We start from the raw sequence: 26927 nt of genomic DNA, 5'->3' as shown, positions 1-26927 counted from the left end.
AACATCATATATTTAGGGGGTATGTGGGTATGTCTTAGTTCAGGCTGCTATAACAAATGATCATAGACTGGGTGGCTTAAACAACAAACATTTATTTCTTACAGTACTAAAGGCTGGGAAGTCCAGGGTGCCAGTAGACCTGGTGTATCCTCATGTGGATACAAGGCTAGCTTTCTGGCCTCCTCTTGTAAGAGGCTAATCCCATTCATGAGGGCTCCACCTTCATGATCTAATTACCTCCCAAAAGTTCCACCTCCAAGTACCATCACATTGGGGATTAGATTTCAACATATGAATTTTGGAGGGGGACACAAACATTTAGTCTATAACAGGATGGTTGGTAAAAGTCAAATGAAAATCTACCATTTGTATATTGACTTAATAAAGATTTCTTTGATTTCAGCTGATGTTCTGTTCTTCTTCCTCTGTTGATTTACCAGACCAATTAAAATTGAAGCCATTTCAATTTTGATATGCATTAAATAAAATATGTACAAGTTTAATTTTGAAGATTGTGTATTCATTTTTTTACCTTAATTTTTTCAGTAAATAACAGATGCGGGTGAAAGATCCAACCAAAGCTTTACCTGAGAAAGCCAAAAGAAGCAAAAGGCCAACTATACCTCATTATGAAGACTCTTCAGACGACATTGCAGGTAAATTATAATATCTGGCATCGCAAATAGCATTGAGGACAAGAAATAGCAATGCACTTGACCCTTGAACAACATGGGATTGAACTGCACAGGTCCACTTATACATGAATTTTTTTCAACCAAATAGGGATGGAAAATACAGAATTTGAGAAAACCTCCTACTGGGAAGACGAACTTTTCCTATAGGCAGGTTCCACAGGGCTGACTGTGAGACTTGAGTATGTGCAAATTGAAAAATTTTTTTTAAAAAATTTTAATAGACATAGGGGGTACAAGTTGAATTCAGTTACATGTATATAATATATAGTTGTGTAGTCTGGGCTTTTAGTGTACCCATCACCTGAGTAGTGTACATTATACCCCAAAGGTAATTTTTCATCCCTCATCCCCTTCCAACCTCCCCCCTTTTGAGTCTCCAATGTGTCCACAGCGTATGTGCATATTTTGGTATATATTGGGAGGTCCTGGAACCAATCTCTGCATTTACCAATGTATGACTGTTTTATTTTTAATTAATAAATCCATTACTCTTTATTTTCACTGTTTTCTGCATAAGCTTTACAATCAGCTTGTCTAGTTCCAAAAAATGCTGTTGTTGTATTTATTGGGGTTTTGTTTAGTTCATAAAGTAACTTAGATTGGCATCTTTTTTATTGTTGTTGTTCCTTTGTCAGGTCCTGTTAAAACCAAGTCTTCAAGGCACCCAAGCTTGGCAGATGGCCATTGGGAGCCGCTGGCTTCAGGGCTTGCTTTTCTCTTTAGCTTCTTGCCTTAGCTTTTGGCCTCTGAGGATTTTCCTCACTTTCTTGCTAGTTCAGTTCTCCACTTAAAATGATATTTTAAATATATTATTGCCATTTTTCAGTGTTTTAACTTGGATAGGGTTTCAGGATAGCTAGTTTGCTGTATTGAAGGAAGTCTGAAATATATCTTTATATATTTGTTCTATTCTGTTCATATTGATTTCTTCATATGATTATTATGTTAACTGTTCTTTGCCTGTCTTCCATGGTTATTTTTTTCTCAAATCCTCAAAAACTCTTATTTCCTTTTCATTCTACTGCTGTTTTCATTTTTATCCTTTACTGTATTTGCAGCAGTGTCTTTCACCTTATATTCTTTTTATTTTAGCCTTCATTTTTGTGGTTTTATATATTTATTTTTGTTCCACTTTTTCCCTAAACTCTGCCAGTCATTTGCTATTGTTTTGCCATCTTGTCCTAGAGCTCTTGCTTCTGTTTTGTGTTGTTATTTCATGGCAGAGCAATTTGTTTTTCCTGTTTCTTCCTTACATTTTCTTATCTCAGTATAGAATTTGTGGCTTTGATTTCTCTTTGATTACCCATTTTTATTCCCAAAACATTGATAGACTGTATTGTGAGAGAGTTCCCACGTGTGACCCTACCCTCTTAAATAAAAAAGCACATAGAAAAGAAGGGATTTAGGTTGGTCCTAGTGCAGCGGTGTTTACAGCTAATTGATCACAACCAGTTACAGATTCCTTTGTCCCTTCTCCACTCCCACTGCTTCACTTGACCAGCCTTAAAAAAAAAAAAAAAGAAGGGATTTAGAAACTTTTGTACAATATCTACATCCTGCATCCCAGGGTGGGAAGGTGGTTGGTGATTGCTAAGTGGGCCTGAGGCGTGGAGGCAGTGCCTTTGCCACCTACATGGCCACATCCACCCATAACGTGAGAGTGGGAGTGAGATGCTCTGGGAAGGACTAGGGAGCCCCTGGGCTAGAAGCAAGGGGGTAAGGGGGTGATTACTCATTCTTTGATGTAGGGTTGCTTTTTTTTGGACTAACAATTTTAGAAATATTTGGGTAAGAAAGCAGGGCTAAAGCCTTGTTGAGACCTAGCTGGAGTTTTGAATTTTAGTTCATTTTAAAAAGCCTTTACTTTTTTCTAACCAAAAAATGTAGTCCTGAATTATGCAGCCCTGGATTTTTTCATGATCCAAAGTATCTCTTCTCCTGAACTGCCATAGAGACAAGACTCTTTCCTGCAAAGATGGCTCACTTTATTTCTCACTTCTTTTGCTTCTTCTCAACACAAAATTAGATATAGGGGAGCTCCTGCTACGGTTGCTGCAGCACAACGATTTAGGTTTGTTTTATGTCTGGGAAGCGTGTGTTGTTCTGTATGAAATCTACAGCTGCAGTATTCTCTGCTTTCTTCTTCATGTACCTTTGTTCGATCTCCGCTGCTTTGAAGTGGGTGCCCTTCCACTTAATTTGTGACTTAGGGCTTCACCTGTCTTCTGGTTTCTCTGAAAATGATCTTTGTGTCTTTGTTTCCTGTTCTTATTGTCTTTGGATAATTTCTGGGAGAAGGGGGAAGTGTCACTGTTTGCAAATCGGAAGGCCTTCCTATAAAGTTTGTTTTAATACTTAAAGTGGAAAACATGGAGATTCTGAGTATTGTTTTTGATTTATTTAATGTGTTTAAATTAAAGCTGTAGACTTTAATACATTTTAATATTTTATTCAGGAATCTTTAGAGGACTTATTTGTCAGATGACATTTAGACAATCACATGATGAAAGAAATTTCAAAAAACTGAAGAAATTTACTTATTAATACAAAAGGAGATTTTTTACATATTTTATACCACCAGAGATAGTGAATACTATTTAAACACTGGTTACCTATTGTAGGAAAACTTCAAACATTTTTATTTATTCATAAAAAATACATATGGTTGAGACATTTAAAAGCTAATAGATATAATGTATTGCCTAGAACCTTTTTATCTTGAGTTCACTTATCTCTGAATTCACTAAAAATTTCAATTTGAACAGTCTGAATAGTAGAATCAGAGAATTTTAAGTTGTACCCTGGCCAGACTCCACCCCAGAGGTGATATATAAAGGTATGTGGAATGATTTTCTCCTTAGAGTTTTACAATATAAAATTCAAACAAAGCAATGACATTTGATAAACCATTTCTAGATCTTGTACTTGTTGGTCATTTATCAATCTTTCACTGAACAGTCCTTTCTTTCATGAGTCCTTGCTTCTCACACATATTACTTCAGAATTACTCCTTTTATGTCTGTTTCTATAGCTTGTTCTTTATGTAAAATTAGAAGTTTTAGTATTTTATTCACATTTACATATTATTTTTGTTGAAATTATATTTTACTATAAATAACTTGTCAGCAGTCACATTCTTGGTCTTCAGGATGAAATGAAACCAATGCTTAGCCTCTCTAGTCAATTTGAAGGTAAAAAGAAATGCTTTCCATTTAGAAAGAGAAGTAGAAAAAGTTGAAGTGTACATACACCTATTTTCCTCTTAAAAGTTACTTAGTCTTTTCCTTTGTCTTTTGATTTTGGTAGGTAGTTGTGGCTTTAATGTTTGAGATGTCCAAAGTGGAGAAATTAAAATGTTCAAGTATTTGGGAGAAAGGGAAGTGTAATTGTGGCCATGGGAGAAATATATAGTTATTTGAAGAATTAAAAACATATTTGCTCAGTTTTGACCATTCGTCTCCACAAACTGCACACAGTGAGAAGCTGTTATAAAGGATAATTAGGGACCAGTCAAAATAATTTGTTATTTGGGAATATTCCTTAAGGAAAATTCTGAGAATTCTTGTTCCTGTAAATTATACCATTGTTTGTTCCTCTTTCTCCTTTCTCCCAAAAATAATGAAAATTGCATCATAACAGGGCTAGTCTATGTGAAAATATTTTATACATGCATCTTAATGGAAAGAAAATACATTCAAAATGCTTGATACATAGTGGCTGTTTAAAACATATATAATCTCCTTAATTTTATTTATTTATTACATTTTAAATTTATTTTTTTATTTTTTTTAGAGATTGGGGTCTTGCTCTGTCATCCAGGCTGGAGCGCAGTGGTAGAATCATATCTCACTGCAGCCTCAGACTTCTGGGCTCAAGTGATCTTCCTATCTCAGCCTTCCGAGTAGGTGGGACTAAGGCATGTACCACCAGACCCTGCTAATTTTTCTTATTTATTTTTTTAGAGATGAGGTCTTGCTATGTTGCCCAGGCTTAAATTTTAAATTTTTGAACTAATTTTAGATTCACAGGAAGGTGCAAAGAAATATCCAAGGAGGTCCCATTCACCCTTCACCCAGCCTCTTCTGATATTAATGTCTTGCATTGCTATAGTATAATATCAAAATCAGGAAACTGATATTGGTATAATCCTTACAGCTTCTTCAGATTTCACCAGATATATAATACATGCACTCACATATGAGTGAGTGAGTGAATGTGTGTAGCTCTATGCAATTTCAGTACATGTATAGCTTTATATAACCACCAGAATCAAGATACTTGACTGTTCCATTACCACCCTGTGTGCTGTCCATTTATAGTTACACCCTCTGTCCCCCATCTATAGTCCCTGACAAGCACTAATCTGTTCTCGCACTCTATAATTATATTATTTCATGAATGTTATATAAACGGAATCATGTAGCATGTATCCTTTTGAATTATTTTGTTTTTTGAATCTCTGTGCTTTTAGTTAATGGCATTGTAATACTATTGACTTTTGCTTACTGATGGTAGCACTCTGGTTTAGCTAAGAAAATGTTCAAATTTTGTTTTATCTTATTCATTAGGTTTAACTTGCCAACATGTAAGTCATGCCATCAGCGTGAATCATGTAAAGAGAGCAGTAGCTGAGAATGTGTGGTCAGTTTGCTCAGAATGTTTAAAAGAAAGAAGGTTCTGTGATGGGCAGCCAGTACTTCCATCTGATATTTGGTTGTGCCTCAGGTGTGGCTTCCAGGTAAGAAAAGTGTTATTTATGTGTGAATTTGTCTTAAATATTTTCCTTAAGTGCTTACTATGAGTTAGATTGTTGGTCATGTATAGGACTTAAGATAAATTTATTCCATATTTATGTAGAAACTCTCCTAGAATGGACTTAGAAATGTGTGTTAAGGTAAAGTAAAAGGTATGGTATGTTCAGAAAGTAATCACGTGTGATTTATAAATACTTCGAAAGGGAATCCAATCCACTTGCAGTAGTTCCCATGTCTGGACCTGTCTTTACCTTTTGCATTTACTTAGGAAATAAATTCAACTTTTTAGACTCATTTGTTTCTCTCTCAAAAAGGATTATTCTCCTTTTTTTCAAAATAACTTATCTTAAAGTTTAGAAGTTCCTAAAATAAAGGAATTTTCTAATGAAATTAAAAGCGTGCACATTTTTTTAAAATAAGAGGTATCTTTATTATCTCATATAGAAAGTCCAGAAGTAAGACCACTTCAGGATTAGTTAATTCAATGAAAAGAACATTAAAAACTGAGGTTTATTCTGTTTATCTGCTATCCTCTCCTCAACTTCATGGTTTCAGGATGGCCAAAGATGCTTCAGGCATTATGTGTAATGCAGCAATCACCAAAGGCCATAAAGAGGCCTGTGTTCTTTTTTGAAAATATGTAAAACTCTTCTAGAAATATCTAGCAGACTTCCTTCTTGTCACATTAATCAGAATTGTGTTTCATTTCTTAGCTAGTGAAGGAAATCACTATGATTGGTCTGTGTCTCACTAGTTCTCAGTGGATTTGAGGTGGAGATGTGGACAGGATGGGGCAATGTGTGTTTGAGGGAGGAGTACCACTGGCCTGTCGGGATGCTCAGTGTCCCACTATCTCCAGACAGAGAGTTTATACATTTTTAAATCATAGGGAAATTAACTCTGCTCACGATTGTTTTAGGTAAATATTATATATCGAAAAACAAGTTATCCTCTTTGCAAGAAATTAAATTTAATGAGAATCTTTATTGCTTTCTGAAACTTTGCCCTCCTGCTTGAAATTAAAAACAAAACAGAATTTTTTCAATATAAGTTGAGTAGGGATTTAAGTTTTAATTAATTTGAAACAAACATATGTGAATCAAATAGCATTCTGTTCATCTTCAGGGATGTGGTAAAAGCTCAGAAAGCCAACATTCACTGAAGCACTTCAAGAATTCCAGAACAGAGCCCCATTGTATTACAATCAGTCTCAGCACATGGATTATATGGTAAGTTAAATTTTGTTAGTTCTTATGACCACTACAAAAAAAAATCTTTAAGCTTTATGAGGTAAAATATTTAAAGATGTTACATCAGCTTATGCTTTTTCAGCCTGAACACAATCTATGGGATAATTTAAGAAAATTAACATTACCTATGAATATAAAATTTAAATTGGAAAAAATTAATTATCTTTCTACTCTTCTCTAACATTTTCTTTGCAACATAAAGAAAAATTCTTTCTAGTTGATTTTTTCTAATAAACTTTCTAATACAGAATTCCAGACTTCTAGAGGAGGAAGGTACATCAAGCAGTGAAATGTGGGTAAGAAGTTTGTAAAAACCTCTCAGGTGATTCTGCTACTTAACCCTGGTTGAAAACCTAGTCTGGTTCTCTCACTTTATGTGTAAAGAAACTGAGTATCATTTACCTTTTTGTGCTTACAAAGTAAAAATCCAGACTCTAAAACAAGTTTTTTGATTTTCTAGTTGCTTACCAGCATACCACACTGTTTCAGTGGTATACATGGACACTGTATTGACATGCTTTCTCTATATTTTACAATAATTTTCTAACTGGAATCTATAGTTTCTTAGGGTTTCTCGAATGAATTTTCAGGAGTCCTCAAGTTTTTTCAGGGTTCTAAAATTAATATAAGGACATTTTGGGTCATAGGAGAGATCATCATCTTATAATTTAATACAGCCACGGGGTTGGGAACCTGTTGCATTTGTGTTTTTCTTTATTGTTGTTGGCCCCAAGTAGTAGTATTGGGGAGAAGGAGGAAAGAACAAAGGAACGTAATATGTAAATGATGCATTAGAGCCAAGGGAGAGGAGGATGATGTCATAGTGTGGCAGCTCAACAAAAATTTCGCTCTAGTGGTCTCAAACTACAGTGTGTCAGCATCTCGGGAGGTCTTATTTAGACAGATGCTGGATCTCAGGCCTAAATATTCTGATTTAGTAGTTCTGGGGTGGGGTTTGGGAATTTGCATGTCTATCAAATTCCCAGGTATTACCAATGCTGCTGGTCTGGAGACCACAGTTTAAGAACCACTGAAATAGAAAAAGACGGTAGGAGAATTGAGGGGCACCTAGCAGCTCAAGTGAATTTGTGCCATAGCCTCTGTTGTGTTAATAGCTCTTAGGACCATAATTGTGAATGGAGATTTATCATCAAGAAAAACTATCCAGCATAATAAATTAGTGTTGTTAGTTTTAATTTAATTGGTTTTATAATTTTTTATATTTAATTGTGTAATTTTTATTATGCTTTTATAGTTATATGGAATTGTAAGGATGATGAATTTATTGAGTTTTGTGAGAGTATGTGTTAGATTTATGTTATAATGAAAATAATTTAAGCCATATTTGGGAGTCTGTAGATTATTTTTCTTTAAAAGGAAGAAATTCAAATTTGCCAAATGCATTTATAGAAATTTAAAGGTTGTGAATATTCTCTTTTCCCTTCTAATTTTTAAACAATAAAAATTTAACAATTTCACTAATTTGAATTAAAGGGAAAGCCAGCCTGAATTAGATAAAAACCTTAACTTTATAAAAAAGAAAGAAATATTGTAGATTTGCTAATTTAATCATGGCTAGCAAAGAGTTGCTAGATTGTGGATTTAATACTGCTTTAACCAATAGTGATTATTAGAACAGTTGTTCTTGCCTCTAACTTCACATCAGAATCATACAGGTGGATTTTGAAAAATCCGCATATGTCCACTATTAAAGCAGTTCTATTTGTGATTTTGATGCCTAAACAGACTTAAGAGGCACCGATTTAACCCTTAAATTTACATAAAATACCATACTCAAAAGTTTGTTGAAAGAAGATTCTGCATTTTTCTTGTACTCTTTTTTTTGTTTGTTTGTTTTGAGACAGAGTCTCGCTTTGTTGCCCAGGATATAGTACCGTGGCATCATCATAGCTCACTATAGCCTGGAACTCCTGAGCTCGAAGCATCTTCCTGCCTCAGCCTCCCTATAGTACCTGGAACGATGGGTGGGCACCACCACACTGCTGGCTAATTTTTTTAAATTTTTTTGTAGAGATGGGGTCTCACTATGTTGTTCAGGCTGGTCTGGAACTCCTGACCTCAAGCAGTCCTCCCACCTCAGCCTCCTAAAATGCTGGGATTACAGGTGTGAGCTACTACACCCATCCCCCTTGTACTCTTGTTACAAGAACCTCCTGTCTTAGTTTCTTATCTGTAATAAGAAAATATGATACTTCTATAAAGATATTTATTTAAAAATCAAAATACTTTCATGATTTTTCCAAGGAATTAAACCAGACAGTGTATGTAAAGCACTTAGAACAGTGCCTGACACATTGTAAGTACTCATAAAAAAATTTTTTTTGTTGTTATTTTTAATAAAAGCAACTAGAATTATCTTCGGTTGTCCTCATGTTGGTTTTTATTTACTTGCCTTTTCTTTTTGTACTTTCAGAGTTAAAACAAGTAAAAGTTAAATTACAGTATCAGTAAAAATTTCTTGATATTTCAGTATTTTTCAAATGAGCAATTATTTAAATTTTTATTATTTTTGGACAATAGTTGAATGAGTAAATATTTAGCACCTTTAAAATATAAGTCTAGGAACTATAAGTATTTAAATTCAATTTAATAGTCTATCAAAAAAGATGTTTTTGGGAATGTTGTCTGTGACTCATCTCCTTCACAGATCTATCTATCTTTGGGGAAATAATAAAGTAGGCTCTCAGTAAATATTTGACTAAATTTTGAGTGCTATTTAGACAATCAATCCAAACTAGTTTACAGCCATTGATTATCTCAGGACCATTTATAGGTAAGAATATTGTGAACATGTAAGTAGTTCACAATTTGGTATAATGCATTATGATTATAAAGTACTTTAACACTTACAAACTCATGTTCTTATATGATCATTAGACCTCATGAAGATCAAGGAAACACAGATAATGATAATATATAGAAGAAACATTAATACTATGCACTAATGAGTAAATTTAACTCAGCGTAGTTTTCTGAAATGGAATGTGCTTTTGAAAATGTCTTTTTTAACCCTCTACCTCCGAATAAGTCCCAAACAAAATAAAACAGCTATGTCTTCCAGTCTTCCTCCTCTCTGTAAGCGGCACCTCCCTCCATCACTGAGTAATCAAGCTAGAAGCCTGGGGTTATTTTCTTCTCCTTTTTATCTTATATTATATGTTAAACTGTTAACGAAAGTAGACAGAATGGTATAATAAATTCTCCTGTACCAATCAACCAGCTTTAAACATTATCAACTCACACCAAGTCTTGTTTCATGTAGACCAGGATTTCTCAATCTCAATACTATTGGCATTTGGACTATTAATTCTTTGTGATAAATTCTTCGTTGTGCTCTGCTGTACATTGTAGGATGTTTAGCAGCATCCCTGGCCTCTACCCACTAAATGCCAGTAGTAGTCACCTCTGCTATCACCAGTTGTGACACCAAAAATGTCAAATGTCCCCTAGGTGACAAAATCACTCCTCATTGAGAATCACTGACATTCGCCCACTTCTCCCTTCCTATGGCAGTGATTTTGACACTTCCCTCTTCCCTCATCTTTTATATCTAATTCATTACTGTTTCTACCTGCAAATATATGTAACGAATATGTCCATTTCTCTCCAGATCCACTGCTACTATATACTAATCTGTTTCTATTCCTTGTGCCCTCTGATCTATTAACAGTTTATCACATTAGTTAGAGTGATGTTTATAAAATGTAAATTGGATCATGTCACAGCCCTGCTTAAAAACCTCCTCATGGCATTTAATTATACCTAAGATAAACTGCCAAAATTTTCATTTGAACTATAAGGCTCCATATGAACTGTCCCCTGCTTATTTCTCCAGACTTACCTGTTACCCTTCCCTTCGTATTCCCTCCCATGTAATTTATAGACAGAAATGGATAAATACCAACTTTGTTACCTAATGTGCAAAATTATTGATGATGCTGTCATAATATTTGCTTAAATTTTTTATTTTTTCAGGTGTTATGAGTGTAATGAAAAATTATCAACACATTGTAATAAGAAGGTTTTGGCTCAGATAGTTGATTTTCTCCAGAAACATGTTTCTAAAACACAAACAAGTAAGTTAAGCAATTACTAAAAGAATTTTTATTAAAATATTTCGTACTTCATATAAGGAATTCATTAAAGAGTACTTTAAATTTTACAGTGACATCTTAGTCAGTAATTCGAGTAAAGATATGAGTATCATGTATTCTTAGGTGGCAATCTTGTTATGTGTCTGTATAGTCAATATGAAAAGTGAGTTGTATCCTGACTAGATCATGGGCTTTTCACTCAGACAGTCCTGAGCTTGAATTTAGGTTTCCCTGCTTACTTAGCATGTCACTTTTATTTCTTAGTTTCCTTACTTAAAAAATTAGGATGATAATTCTATTTTATGGGGTTGTTGTGAGGCTTAGAGATAATATTTTCTAAAGATTTAGAACTAATGTATACAAAAATACTTGCATAGTGTGCCTGACACATTATGAAATGGTGTCTGTTGTTATTTGTTACGTAATTGCAGTGCAGTTCTGACACCACCTACTTGGAGTAAGGCCAAACTTCACAGGCTAAGAGCACAGTTTCCTGTTAGACTGTCCTCACTTGAGACACCAGCTGCAAGTTTGAGGGTTCCCAGGCCACCACATTTCTAACCAACTGTTGACAAATTTGGGGGTTCCCATTACCCCTTTAGGTTCAACAATTCGCTAGAATGACTCAGAGAATTCTGGAAAGTGCTATACTTACAATTACAGTGGTTTTCTTGTTTGTTTTTGTTTTATTGAGATAGGGTCTTGGTTTGTTGCCCAGGCTGGAGTGCAGTGGTGTGATCATAGCTCACTGCAGCCTTGAACTCCTGGCTCAAGCAATCCTCTTGCCTCAGCCTTCCAAGTAGCTGGGACTACAAGTGCAAGCCACCATGCCTGGCTAATTTTTAAAAATTTTTTTGTAGAGATGGGCTCTCACTTTGTTGCCCAGGCTGGTCTCCAACTCCTGGATTCAAGCGATTTTCCTGCCTCAGCCTCCCAAAGTGCTGGGATTACAGGTGTGAGTCACCATGCCTGGGCCAATTACAGTTTTAACATAGCAAAAAAGGATACAAATCAGGACCAGCCGAAAGAAGAGATGCATAGGGCAAAGTCTGGGAGGGTATAATGGAAAGAACATGGCTTCGAGTCACGGGGTCTGGCATTCAAATTTGACTCTTTCAATCACTAGCTATGTGACCTCAGGCAGATTACAGCCTATCTGAGTCTCATTTTTCCTTTGTACTTTCTTGTTTTTCCATGGTGTGTTAGGGAATCAAGATTGATAAGACTGTCCCTATCCTTAAGAGGTTAAAGATCTGAATGAAGGTGTGAGATAAAAAAGTAATGATAATGCGAGCAGAATAAGATTTCTATTGTAAGAAATGATCAAAGTCTTTCAAATATTCAAAGAGGGATGTAATATTCAGTTGAAGGAAACTGAGAAGGAATCATGGATGAGCTGGCTTTCAAGCTGACCCTTAAGGAATGAACTTTGGGCAGCTGGAGATGAGAGAATAAATCATTTCAGGTGGTGGGAAGCCCTAATATAAGCCTTAATTGAGTTTATGGAATCATGAGTAGCATCTGGCATACTGGGAAACAGTTCTAGAGGTAGTTTGAGTGTGAGCAGAGCCTTCAAGGTTTGGGAGATACATAGTTCTGAGTTTAAGGTTTCCAGAAGTTCTTGGGTAAAATGTCATTTTCCTTGTGGATCAAGCTACAGGATCTGCCAGGCAAGTTTGATTTTAAATAAGATCCCTTGGCATTCTAGAAGTAAGTTTTTGGGGATAGTAATTTGCCATACTCTTTCTTGTATGAGGCTTCAGTATATTGTTATAAAACACTTGGAAAATCAAATGTAAAAGTTGCTATTCAGGTTTGTAAGAATGCTGAATATGATTTTGCAGTTATTTTAAATGATAATTGTGAAGATATAAAAATGCCTGTATATGATAATTCAAAAGGAGTATGAAACTGTATATATCTTGTTTGGGTGGAAGGATAAGAATGATTTTAAAATATTCTTTTTCTATTTTTACACTAAGTAAAAATAACTCTACTGAGAAGAAAGCCTGTACCTGTATGGTAAACACATTTTCTTTTTTAAGAGATAAGGTCTCACTATGTTGTCCAGGCTGGTCTCCACCTTCTCCAACTCCTGGGCTCAAGGGATCCTCCCACCTCAGCACCTCGGGTAGCTGGAACTTCCAGATGCCTGCCACCATGCCCAGCTCATAAACACATCCTTAAAGTTATGCATTGCCTGAGTAATTTCATTTCTAATGCATCTACCATGGCTTATCTATACAGAGAATCTAGGCTGATGCCCCATCTACCTCTAAAAACAACTAGCTCAGTCAATCTCAAACTTTTGGTCTTGGTACCCCTTTAAGACTCTTAAAAAATTATTGAGGACTCAAAGAGCTTTGGTTATGTAGGTTATATCTATCAATATTTATCAGAAATTAAAACTAAAATTAAATATTCATTGAAATCTGCAACCAGCCTGCTGAAAAAAGAAAAAGAAAAAAAAATATTCATTGAAAAATAATTCCATGACATGTTAACACAAATACCATATTTTTACGAAAGATACCTATTTTTCAAAACAAAAAAATTTAATGAGTGGCATTGTTTTACATTTTTACAAATCTCTAATGTCTGGCTTAGAAAACAGCCGGATTGTCATGTCTGCTTCTGCATTCAATCTATTGTGATATCACATGTCCTGTAAACTGCATTGTAAACTGCATTGTATGTATGAGAGTGATTGAAAGTAAAAAAAAAAAAAAAAAAACTAACATCTTACGCTTATTATGAAAATACTTTTGACCTTAAGTACCCCTGAAAGGAGGGTATCTTCCATCCCACTTTGAGAACTGCTGAACTCTAGCACATCTGTCTTTATGTTTTCTGTTTTCAGCCTTACTTATCCATTAAGGCTGAGCTCAAATCCTACATCTAGGATTCTTTCCCAATCCTTACCTCTTCTTTGGCACTTTAGAATCTAATAACACACTGTTCTTTGATGTTTAATTTTCATGTTTGTATGTGTCTTATTTTCTCTCTTAAAATCTGTGTTGCTTGAGGATTTGACTCCGGCTTATATTCTTTTTGATTCTTATGTGGCTAGGCAGTAAATATTTGCTGACTTAAACTGAACTAGAATGTGACCAGTTTTCACTGAGGAAGTTGATAGATAAGCTTTGCACTTTCACCCTCAAAACTCTGAATAGTAATATCAAAATTATTTATTCAGTCAGTCTTTTAATATATTTTGAGTTTTTGCTTTGTGTCAGATGCTGTATTAGATGTTGGAGATGCAGTAATGCATGAGACAGATCTACTTCTCAGTTTCTGTCATTAATGATCTTTTGGTCTAGCGAGGGGTGTAGACAGTCATGCTTAGTTGTAATTCCTTGTTTAAGTAGGGCTGTGATGGAGCAAGCAAATGCCAGGGACTATGAGAACACTTTGGAATAGTATCTAACCTAGACTGGAGGAGCCAGGACAATTCTATTTAGAGGAATGACCTTCTAAGCTGAGAGCTGAAGAATATCTAGAAATTACCTAGGCAAAAAAGGAAGGGATGTGTGCTGCAGGCAGAGGAAATAGCTCATTGATGAGAGACCTTGATAGGTTCAGGGAATTCAGTAGAGCTGGAAGGTTGAGTTTTATGCTTGGGGGGAGGATGGTGAGCAGTGAGACTCAAGAGGTAAGTAGAAACAGATATTTAAGGGCCTTGTATGTTTAGAATTTGTTCTGCAGGCTGAGGAACTACTGTTAAATTTCAAGCACAGAGGTGGATGATCGGTTTTGTATTGTAGATAGATCACTTGATTTGACTTGTTCTGTGAAGACAGATAGGAATGCCTTTATACGTATACCTGCCTATTCATTAGGTTAATATCAGTTCATCATATGACTAAAATTTCTAAGGTTAATAGTTAACTGGGAGTTGGTAGATTTTTGAGAATAAACAGGTGAGCTAATTATTACTTGATTCCAAGGTAGGGGAATTGTGGGGCTGCAAGTTTTTCCTTTTTACTCACTTTTTAAAGATTGAACTTCTTTTCAGCTGTAGAAATGGGCAAATTACATTAATACTACATGACTGGTTTAGGTAATTGCATTAAGCCGTTGAGATGAACCCCAGTTCAGGTTCCCAGAAGAATGCTTACAGCTGTGTAGATTTCACATCTGATGTTAGGATTTGCTTTAAAAAACAAAACTCCCTTTACCTCCCCCTTCCCTTGTATACATAATGAAAAGGTCATATGTAACACAAGATTGAAAAGGGGCCAATAAACATTCTTGTGAGTCCCACCAAGTAATATGTATTATTAAAAAGTAGACCAAAAAACTTTGGAGACAGTAAAAAAATCAGTGGTGCCAGCGGTCCAAGAGAGGAAGGGATGAATAGGCAAGGCATGGAGGGTGTTTAGGGCTGTGAAACTACTCTTTATGATACTATGATGGGGAAACATGTCATTGTGCATTTGTCCAATTCTGTAGAACGTACACCACTGAGAGCGACCCTAATGTAAAACATGGACTTTAGGTGATAATGATGTGTCAGTGTAGGTTCATCAGTTATAATAAATGAACCATTCTGGTGGGGATGTTGATAATGGAGAGGCTGTGCATGTGTAGGGGGAGGGGAAATATGGAAAATCTCTAACTTCTCATTTTTTATGTAAACCTAAAACCTCTAAAAAATATATTTTTTAAAAAAGTAGGCCAGTGTTCTCTGAAAGGTTCTTAAGATTTGTCACTTTGATAGTTCTGCAAATGTCACTGAAGTAGTCTACAAATACAAAATACAGGAATTCCTGGTGAAATAATATGGCTGAATATTGGTTTGCTTTTTGTGAAAGAGACAGATGACTGACAACCCCACATTTTTGCTAAACCAATAAATTTGGCCCATGACTTTAATACTGGTGGGATGCCATTTTTGACAAGATTAAAGAGAAGATACAATATTATATTAAATTCATTAAGCTTGTGCTCCTGGTATTCAAAAGATATGAATTATGTTCTTTTGGTTTTTATAAAATATAAGCTTTCTGTATCTTTTTTTTTTTTTTAGTAAGAAAGTAAATGGTATGTTTGGGATCTGAAACTGCATCGGAGGATAAAAATATTGTGAGCTTTTATATTAATAGTGAAGTGACAATTTGAATGTGATTTAATATTTTTTTTTAAAAAGGTAATACAATTTGTTTTGCTATTAAGTGGCAGTCCTTCTAAGACATTTGTATTTTCAGGGCCAGTCACAGTGGCTCACACCTGTAATCCTAGCACTTTGGGAGGCTGAAGTGGGAGGATCGCTTGAGGCCAGAAGTTCAAGACCAGCGTGGGCAACATAGCAAGAACACATCTCTATTTAAAAAATTTGCAGTTTTAAAAATAATTACTAAAACCATTTCCATGTTTACTAGGGTTCAACTGAAAAACATACTGTACTTTTTTTTTTTTTTTTTTTGAGACAATGTCTTGCTCTGTCACCCTGGCTAGAGTGCAGTGGCATCATTATAGCTCACTACAACCTCAACCTCTTGGGCTCAAGCCATTCTCCTGCCTCAGCCTCCCGAGTAGCTGGGACTATATACACGTGCCACCACAGTAGGCTAGTTTTTTTTCTATTTTTGGTAGAGATAGGGTTTTGCTCTTTCTCAGGCTGGTCTTGAATTCCTGACCTCAAGCACTCCGCCAGAGTGCTAGGATTACAGGTGTGAGCCACTGTGCCTGGCCATATTGTACATTTTAAAAACTTACTTTTACTTATAGAGTTTTAAATTTGGGGTTCCTCATCTAAACCACAAAACACAGAAAATTATTTGAGTGACTATTTTCTCAGTAATCCCAAAGATGTCACATAACTAGTACCCTTCCAGATACATGGGGAGAAGTTAATTGTATACAGTTCATGCCTAGGGCATTGAGGAACCATTTAAAGAAGGCCACTACAAACTATAACTAATAAAGCTATAAATCCAAACATGAAAGACATCCAGCAATTGATTACATCCTGCTTTTACTTAAGGATAATGGCTTTTCCTTTCATATCACCACTGGCATTTCATTAGTGTCTTAAAATATTATTACACTTATAAATCTTTTCATCCTTTATCATAACAGACAGATAGTAGATCATAACATTTGTGTGAATTCTGAAGCCAGACTTCCTGGGTTTGAACCTTCTAACACTGACCAGCTGTATGCCTCAGTTTTGATCCCTAACATATTTCATTTCTAAAATGAGGATAATTGTCACAGGTGATAATTTAAAGGAGATATGTCCTCAAACTCTTACTTTAATTAACAACAAAGTAAGTTTACTTTCCCCTTGCCTATGGGTAAGAAGGGAAGAACCAGTGTTCCCTTTCTGTTCCCTTTCTGCTTTAACCAAAGCAATTTACAAATACTTATACCTTTGAGAAAAGAGAGACATCAGTATTACTTGGCAGCAAACTCACTCTTGGTTGTTTTCAATGTTCCCCCATGATAAAGCTGTATCTTCATATACTTGCTCTTTTATTTCATAGGTTAAAATTTCTTGAATTTCTTGGTCAAATTATAAACCCATATTAAATTTTGATTACTGTTGTTAAACTGCCCTCCAGAAAGATTATACAAAAGATGTAGTGGACAACAGTGCCCACTTTTCCATATTTATTTTGTTTATAATTTTGTTTTGCCAAAATGAAATTTTTAATGTCGTCGTTGCCAGGTTTGTCAGTCTTTTTTGTAATGTTTTTTAGCCTTTGGAGTTATGCTTTGTTTTCGTTATCTAAAATTATAAAGATATTCACCTAAAATTTGCTGGTACTTTAAGATTTTAAAAACATATTTATGATTTAATATCCTTAAACTCAATTTTTTAAAAAAAGATAGTTGTAGTGTTTAAGTGTTGAAGTCATTTTTATGGTAGAAAAATTTGAGGTAATTCTTAAGATTACTTTTTTAGACTGTGTTAGACAAGTGAATTTTATTTTTTTGCTTTGCTGGTGCTTCAGCAGTTTTCTGTCTTACAAGGCGTGTGGTATATACAAAACCTATCAGGCTTCCTCTATTAACCAGCTGCTCTTTGAGTACTTCTCCAGTTGTAGGCTTAAAGGTAAATTACAGAGATATATTAATAAAAGCTTTAAAAAAAATTAGCTAGAATACCCCAAGTTTTCTCTCAATTTTCTTTGCATTCTGGGTCTATATTATTTTATTATATAAAGGAATATCTGATGATAGTGTTGGTAATATAGAGGTGATAAGTAGAGTAAATTAAATCCCTTTTAATAAAATAACCCAACTTTGAAATTCTGTGATTACTTTTTCTAATTATGGGTACCACTTTTTTATAGGTGCAGGTGGAACTTGAGGAGAACACGAATGAATGATAATCAAAATTTTGTATAGCTTATCTTACCTTTTTTGTTACTGTTGTTACAGCTTTGTCCTTTTACCTATATTATGCTTCAAAACATCTTAAAGTTCACTCCTTAGTGTATTTGGCTCTCTGTTTATGAAGGAGAGTTCTTAAAATGAATATGATCTAAAATGATTGAGCAAGCTTTGTTGTCTTTAAAAACAAAATGTCCAAAATCATTCTTCATTAGAAGTTACAAATTGCTTTTTATTAAGACACACACACACCTGCTTGAATGTCAAATAACTGAGAGACTGATTCAGACACCCCTGTTTCAAACTAGAATCTTAAACTCTCAGCTGACAGTCTCTTATTAAATTTACAATATGTAAGGTTTTACTGAGATGTTATGTTATAAGTTTAAGCCTTCAGGACTCTGTGCTGTTCACTATGTATCAATTCCTTGTACTCCAGTCATAAGTCATAAAAAAATTAAATATAAATAATTATAGATAGTGGTTAATATAGTACCTGGTACACAGTAGACATTTGATAAATCAATTGAATTTAAATTGTTACATTTTGTAAGTGTGCTACTTAGTAAAATAAAAACTTGTGCTTTTATTTTAAATGGAACACTTAAATAGCTCTTAGAAAATGTTATTCTATTTTCTAGTTAAATTATCTAATCTGTTTAATAGTGTAGTTAATTTGGAATATTTTCTCACAGACTAACATGTAAAAGTCAACAAACAGATCCTTGCCACTTGTGTGAAGTGACTATTTAACCATAAAATAAACTGCTTTATTGCCATTGCCCTGTGGATATGTTCTTTCTGGCAGTGCTGTCCATATTTGGTGGCTATGCATGGAGAGCCAGGTGGTGCTGAAAAGCATCACACAGTGAAGCGTGGATATATCTAGGTTTGACATTTGTCATCCCTCACCGCTGAAGGGAAGGGGAAAATCTGTTTTTCCATATGTTTATGCTTTTTTTTTTTGCCTGCAGTTTTGTCCAGATGGTCTTATGAACATTGTTTACTTTGGGATGCTTTCCCAGATGTTTCAAAAACTGATGGATAAATGTGGTACAGATACATAAGTCATTTGCATATTATGGTTTTTAAAATGTTTTGTGTTTTTGCAAGATTAAAATATTTCTGGGAGTATTTTCCTAAGCAAATAATTTATGTATATTTTGTATAGTTACATATAGTTATACTTTATTTCCTTCGATCATTCTGTTTTCATGTTAATAAGCAAAATATTATTGCAACATCTATACAGAATCTTAAGTAAAAGAACTACTTTTGAGGAGTCATATTTGTTCAAGGCTGCATATACCCAAATCTGGAGGAATCTTGCCCTGCTGTCTTTTGTAATTCTTCTCATTGTACATAAACAACTGAAGAGAATTTAGGTGTTAAAATGATAATGGGTTAATAATCAGATTATCATTGTGACTCTGGTTAAATCACTTAACCTGTCAGAGACTGAGTTTTGTAAATATAAAATCTGAGTTAATAGCCTTGCCTGAAAAGATGGAGTAATGCTTGGATTTAGTTACTCTTCCATTTTAAAATCTCTTAAAAATCACTGTGAAACCATCTATTGGCACCAGCTATAATGAAAGTCTGAAACCTTCCTATTCTAGGCTCTAGTTGGAATCTCAGATATAAACAAGAGGCAGACTGTTCTGTCTGCAGACCCAGCCAGGATCCATATCGGGGTTCCTATTTACTGTATAGTGTTTAAGTACTGACTGGCTTTTTTTTGTTTGCTTTTCTATTCACTTGCAGGTTTGAATACTGTCTGGCCTCTTCCCCTTTTTCCTTTTTTCCATGCCTTGTTTCTGTACTTCAGTGACCCGCTGCATTGATTGTGCTGATCTTTGCTTCTAAGCTCTAGTGTGGGGTTTATTTCGTATCGCTTATTTTAATATCTGGAGGACAGGAAAGAGAGACCTATCTTGCTTGCTCTTTTCTGCTATAACTCAGGATTCTGGAATTGGGAGTTAAAAACAACTCCTTAGTACTGAACAACAGATAAGCAATAGCAACTGGTAATGTTTAAAGAATAAGCAAACATGAATAAAGGCAGAAAAAAACAGTTAAGAGGGTTTATTAAAAAAAATTTTGCAGTACAGGATAAGAGAAAATTTGTTAGAACTTAGAAGAAAAATCTTTTCCATGAAATAGATTTGCTTAACGAAAGAAACATCTTAGAACCCACCAATTCATTTTTCTCAATGGGAAAAGATGTTTTCACATGTTAAAAAGAAAAGCTAAGAAATTATGAAAACCACAAAAGCAAAATGCATATTAGCAATTCAGACAATCCAATTAGAAATAAAAGATAAACCTGAGAGGGGGAAATACTAGAATGTATAGGATATGAATGAAGAGAAGAAAAAATATGAGAGCAGATAAACAATAGATGTGAAGGTTGGCTGATGAAGATATAGATTTTGGCACAGTAACATTTTTTGGGTGGTGGGGAGGGTCTCAGAGCTGTTTTTCAAACACATTCATAGTGCTTACTGTGCCAGGTGCTTTGCAATTATTAGCTCAATTATCACTTATGAAAACCCTATGAAAAAATATGTTAACCCCTCTGGATACTGGGGCCACGTATCTAGATGCTTTCTCTATGGCAAAAGTCACAGGTGCCTAGTCCAGCCTTATTTGAATCACCCTTACCTAAGACTGAAGCTTCTCTTTATAGGGTTTGCTTTCTACTCCTGTCCCTTAGAAGAGGGCCACCTCCACCCTGGTTCATCTCCTTCAGTGCTGTTTAGAGAAGTGGGGCAGATATCTTAATTTATTTCCACTTAAGGATTCATCAGACAGGCATGGTAGTTCATGCCTGTAATCCTAGCGCTTTGGGAGGCCAAGGTGGGAGGATTACTAGAGGCCAGGAGTTCAAGACCCGCCTGGGTAACGTATTGAGACCCCGTCTCTACAGGGGAAAAAAAAAAAACTCATCAGAGACATAAGCTAAACTTCTACTGGATCTGCTGTTGAATCTTGTAGATTTTTATTTATGTTGAATTTGTATTATGTATGTTCTCTGCAGTGCTATATCTCTGGAATAAAGAGCAGTACTAAGAAATACTCCCTGTTCTCCATCAGTCAACCAAACAAACAAGTTAGTAATGCAAGGCTGCACATCAATATTAGACGAATAAAACATGTAATTTTAAAGAACTGTAAAATCTGAGGGTTGAAAGGAATTTAAAAGAACATCTAGTTAAAACCAAAAAAGTTCAGAATTTGGAAATTTCCTGTCAAACTTCAAATCGTAATGATTTTAATTCAGAGTGATCTGTTAAATAGAAATAATCAACCATGTCAGTTTGTAAATGTTAGGAATTATTTTTTGTTTTTATGTTGTTAAACATGAACTGATAATTTTCAAGCCTGCATATACAAATTGGTAAGCCCAAAATATGCACTTACATATTTTACTTTTGTATTACACTTAGGTATTTTAATTTTATATTATAATCTGGTTCTATTAATTTTTCAAACTTTTAAATTTGGCAACTTCAAACACAGCAAACTTATAAGAATAATACAAAAAAAAATTGCCACTGTAAGATGGTGATTTTCCTAATTCCATCATTTTTTCTATTAGTTGACATTCTCTTGTAAGGAAGTTCCTCCCCCTTCATTTTCCTTCATTTTAAAAATCTGTTATTAATCAGACTCATTCTGTGCGTAGTAATCGATTATAGTACCCTTGTTTGTTTTGATGGTCAAATTGTCCCAGATTGGACCAGTGGGAACCTGTTCAATACAGTGCCTGTGTATTTTGACTTACTTTCATCATTTTTTTTGAGCACTTTCTCATTCTCTGGCACTGTAATGATGTTATATGCTCATTTTGCATCTTTGCTGCCCCACACACAATCAGCCTATTCTTCAAGGAGTCCTTATTCCTTTAGCGGGGAATGGTATTTAGAAACTAGACCTTTTCTATTAATACTTGTTTTTTGAATTTATTCTTTTTACATATAATTTAATTCACCTGAAATTTATTTTGTAATGTAATATTAGATATGGATCTATATATTAAAATGAATTTAAATCAGTTGCTCCAGCAATAAAATATAAAACCAAAGACATTTGTATTCCTGCCCCTCAGGAACACTGATTCAGGGAGACAATCTGATTTAATTTTAAATAACATATTTAAATTATGTCAAATGACAGATATTTAATTTTACATCTTATGTCAGTTATGTTTTCTCTAACTCGTAGGTGCATTTTCCAGAATCATGAAACTTGGTGAAGAAAAATGTGAAATAGAGAAAATAAAGAAGGGAAGTCTACCATTTGTAAAGGGGATTACAAATTTAGGAAATACTTGCTTTTTTAATGCAATCATGCAGGTAAGGGTCATCAGAAAACTTTGTAAAATGTAAAAGATTATTTTAATTTACATGGTTATTGACACACGTGTAGACTGTCAAATGACTACTAAATGTTCCTCTAGAAATTTGTTTTCTTTTTGTTTTAGGAACTTTAAGCTATCTTTGGCCATTGTCATACATATACCTTCTTTTCACACAGTGCTTCTGAAAAGTCTTCTGTGCATTTTACTATGACTCTATTAGTAATGGTGACATTTATTAAATATAAAATATATTCAATTAAATTTTAAAAATATTTTTTGAAACAGACATTTTTGCTATGTTAGATGAAATTTGAAACTTTAAGAGAGTATTCCATAAAATCAGAGGCATATTATGACTGAATCTGAAGACTTTACTTTTGCTTTCTTTTAGAACTTGGCACACACTTACATTCTTACCGAACTGATGAACGAGATCAAAGAAAATAGTACAAAATTCAAGATTTTTCCTTCCTCAGACTCACAGCTGGTGAGTAACAAGTGTAACTATTTAGATAACAGCTGTTATTGAGATCTGTCAATTGGGATAGTAATCAGAGGACTTTAAAAAATAATTCGAAAGCATTTTATGAAAATAATCAGATTTAAAATTTCTAAAATCAAAACTTTAAGATATGTTATGGTTCAGATATATCATGGCTCATAATACAAAGATATTGAGGTGGCTTTTAAACAAACATACTGGAAAAAACAAAAGCGATTTGAGTTTTGTTGAGCAAAATGCCTAGGACCCTATTTTGTAGTTACTAGTGACATTTTTTTAAACTTAGCATTTTTGTTTTGTAAAGGTAGATTAAATGTTAATAGTGAGCATCTAAAAGTGTTTTGAAGCCTGGTCTCGTGATAGGTTTTTTTTTTTGTTTTGTTTTTGAGACACAGTCTCACTGTGTTGCCCTGGCTAGAGTGCCGTGGCATCATCCTAGCTCACAGCAACCTCAAACTCCTGGGCTCAAGCGATCCTCCTGCCTCAACCTCCCGAGTGGCTGGGACTACAGGCATGCGCCACCATGCCTGGCTAATTTTTTCTATATTTTTAGTCATCCAATTAATTTCTTTCTATTTTTAGTAGAGATGGGGTCTCGCTCTTGCTCAGGCTGGTTTCGAACTCCTGGGCTCAAACGATCCACCCGCCTAGGCCTCCCAGAGTGCTAGGATTACAGGCGTGAGCCACCGCGCCCGGCCTTCGTGATAGGTTTTTAAGCTAGTGAGAAAGTAAAAAAAAAAAGGCAGCCTCTGGCATTCAGAAGCTGGCCTGGCACCCCCAGGTAGGCTGTGTTATTCAAATAATCTCATAGGATACCAACCTTAGACTAGGTTTCCCTAAGACTGATAAAAGGAGGCAAAGAAAGTCCACTTCATAATTTTGTCTAAATACAGACAAGAACAAGATCACTGTATCATCTAGAAAATCCCAAACATCCTCTCTCGGCCAAAATGAGTAACAAATGACTGCTACTTCTTTACCAGTTATAGCTTTATCTTTGTTTTAATCTCCCCCCGCAATATAAGATTTATTGAGATGCCCAATCATAGAATTTAGTGGGTGAATGCCTGTTGGGGGTCAACAGCCCCACTTTCTGATGGCATTTAATTTAGAATAAACCTCTCCTTCCTTAGAACCTCCTTCAAATTACCCAGTGAAAGCCCAAATCTTATTAATATGTAGATTCTTTATGACACCCGCTTACCAAGATACTCCACGTTTCTTCATGTTGTGTGTTCTCCCTCACTCCAGAAGGTAATAAACCCACCTTTTAACTATAGGTGTGTTCCTGATGGACTTTGGCTAGAGGACACTGACACTGGTAATGATGATTTTGTTAGGAATTGATCCGTGTGTATATGTGTAGCTCATGATCTGGCTTTTGTAAAAAAAAAAATTCAAAAAGAAGAATTCTAAAAATGCTTATAGCCCAGTGTAGTAATCTTAGATTGTTCTTCCCAGGAGACAGCTTTGAAAGACAATATTGTCTTTGTTTTTTTTTTTTTTTTTTTGCTGTTGAAAACTGGAGATTGGAATCTTATAATGTGGCAAGTCTGAAATCAGATTTTCCCTCTTTCTCGGGGTTTTTTTTTTTTTTTTTTTTTGCTGTTGAAAAGACAGCCTGTAAATGCACTTTCTGTTAAGCCCCCTCAAAAACCTAATGGTAGATTCCAATGCCCTATTCTAAAGTATAGTGAGATAGTTAAGACTACTTTACTAAGTGGAAGTTACCGACTAGTCACTTGAAACGATTTCCTGCTACATGTGATTGGATATTGAGTTTAAATATTTAACATGTGGAGCTGTGTCTCAAGATTACTGTATGGCAATTAGATGCTATAGTTGATAACTTTAGGTTTGTGTCATTCTAAGAAAGAAATTTTTAATTTTAGGTCTTAGGTTTTTAGGACGTAAAGTTGGCCTGAGCTGTGGTACTATCTTTTGAATAGGTCACTACCCTCTGAATCACCAATTTTACTTTGTCCTTTGTCTGTATGCCTTTTCTTACTTAACCGTGCTGGCTTGGACCTCCATTAACGTGTTGAATAGAAGTGATGAGAGCAGGCACCCTTGCCTTAATCCCCAAATTAGGGGGAAAACATTCAGTCTTCCATTGCTATTAAGTACGAAGGTAGGTTTTTCATAAGTGATAGGTGTTCTTTTTAAGGTTAAGGACATTCTTTTCTTTCTTTCTTTTCTTCCTTTTTTTCCTTCTCTCCCTTCCTTCCTTCCTGTCCCTCCCTTCCCTCCTTTCTTTCTTTTTAAAAGACAGGGTCTCTCTTTGTTGCCCAGGCTGGTCTTGAACTCCTGGCCTCAAGCGATCCTCCCGCTTCAGCCTCCCAAAGTTCTGGGATTACAGGTGTGAGCTACCACCCCCAGTCTGACATTCCCTTTTCTATTCTTTGTTTTCTTATGAATGGATGTTGAATTTTGTCAAATGCTTTTCCTATATCAATTAAGATGATTATATGATTTTTCTTCTTTATTCTGTTAATGTGGTAAATTACATTAACTTTTTTCAACCTATCTTGTATTCCTGTTACAAACCCCAATTAGTTATGGTGTATTCTTATATGTTGCTGGATTAATTTGTTAATATTTATATGCATATCAACAATATACACTGTTCGAGGAAGGGATCTTAAGAGGAACCTGTTTCAGTTTTGGAGAATTCACTAACCGTCCTGCTTCCAGACAGCCTGCTGGCCCACCCTGCTGATCTGACTCTGGAACATGAATTCTGTCCTGGATTTCCTGGGTTTCTACCCTTCTGGCCCACCCTACAAAGACTTCCAGGTGGCAGGGCATGCTTGTAATCCCAGCTACTGAGGAGGCTGCGAAGGAGAATCGCTTGAGCTCAGTAGACCAGCCTAGGCAAAATAGTGAGATCCCGTCTCAAGTAAACATTTAAAGAAAATAAAAACTTGCAAGCCATCAGCCCCCACAAACAACGTGTTGTTTAGCAAACTTTTTATTAAACTAAAATATTCTTGGAAAGATATATTATGAGTGTATAGCTTGAATTTTCACAAACTGAACACCTGTATAACCAACACTTTGCTCAAGTAATGGAATGTTCCCAACATCTGGAAGTCCCCTTAGGTTACTTTCCGTTTACTACTTCCCTACCGCACAAGGTAGCTATTACCCTGGTTTCTAACAGATTAGTTTTGCCGGTTTTAATTCTTTGTATATGGAATCATACAATATGCTTTCTTGTGTTTGGCTTCTTTCTATCAACATTATATTTGTGAGTTTCATCCATGTTGCATTCTCAACAAACTTTTGTTTTCAAAGTTTAAGTGTACTTTTTAAAACTATTTTCTCACTTCATTCTGAAAGGTTTTTACTTTGTTTAAAAATGCTTTAGTTGAGAATAAGCGAACTGCAACTTGGTACTTGGGCTTTAAAATTGTCTTCGATTTTACTTTTGATCCTTGAGGTAACTTTCAGTTAACATGTCAGAGAACACTTAAATACTTAATTTTTTATGGCAGTTTTAGGTTTGGGGAAAAACCGAAAGCACATTCGATATTCAGAAGCTATGGAAAATTACAGCCCATCCTTTCTGTGGTTGTAGCCAGATGGTGGATTTTTAAGGATAGTTGGTATGAAATACATATGTAACAAGTATTTCATGAATACAGCAATAATATGCCATATTCGATAGCTATCTTAGACAGTAACATTCTTTGATGTTCCAAGATTATATCTGGGATCTGCTTTTTAATCATTGTTTTTTAGAAGAGGGGGTTATCGGTGGGGATAACATTTTAGAAAACAAAAGTTGGTGGGGGAAAAAAATTCTAGAATTATATGGGTTAATCCTTTATCCAATTTTAGCTCTTTTTGTCAAGCTTTATGTCTCTCCCCTTTAAAAGAGGGAGATGGTATATTGAGTTTTCAC

General features: G+C 35.0%; 1 protein-coding gene across 1 annotated transcript in view; it reads left to right on the top strand.

Annotated features, from left to right (window-relative positions):
• The first annotated feature begins 556 nt into the window (after positions 1-556).
• USP45 (ubiquitin specific peptidase 45) overlaps positions 557-26927 on the top strand; it is a 74334-nt gene continuing 47963 nt past the window's right edge. The window contains exons 1-7 of the mRNA XM_012661843.1: positions 557-656; positions 2875-2877; positions 5264-5433; positions 6575-6678; positions 10696-10796; positions 22383-22513; positions 22910-23005. Coding sequence (XP_012517297.1) covers positions 557-656; positions 2875-2877; positions 5264-5433; positions 6575-6678; positions 10696-10796; positions 22383-22513; positions 22910-23005 — 705 coding nt within the window. The remainder of the gene's footprint in view (positions 657-2874; positions 2878-5263; positions 5434-6574; positions 6679-10695; positions 10797-22382; positions 22514-22909; positions 23006-26927) is intronic.

The sequence above is a fragment of the Propithecus coquereli genome, unplaced genomic scaffold (assembly GCF_000956105.1).
Source record: "Propithecus coquereli isolate 6110/MARCELLA unplaced genomic scaffold, Pcoq_1.0 Scaffold74, whole genome shotgun sequence".
NCBI classification, from domain to species: Eukaryota; Metazoa; Chordata; class Mammalia; order Primates; family Indriidae; genus Propithecus; species Propithecus coquereli.
Note: the sequence above shows the minus strand (reverse complement) of the source record. Positions and strands in the feature narration are given on the sequence as shown.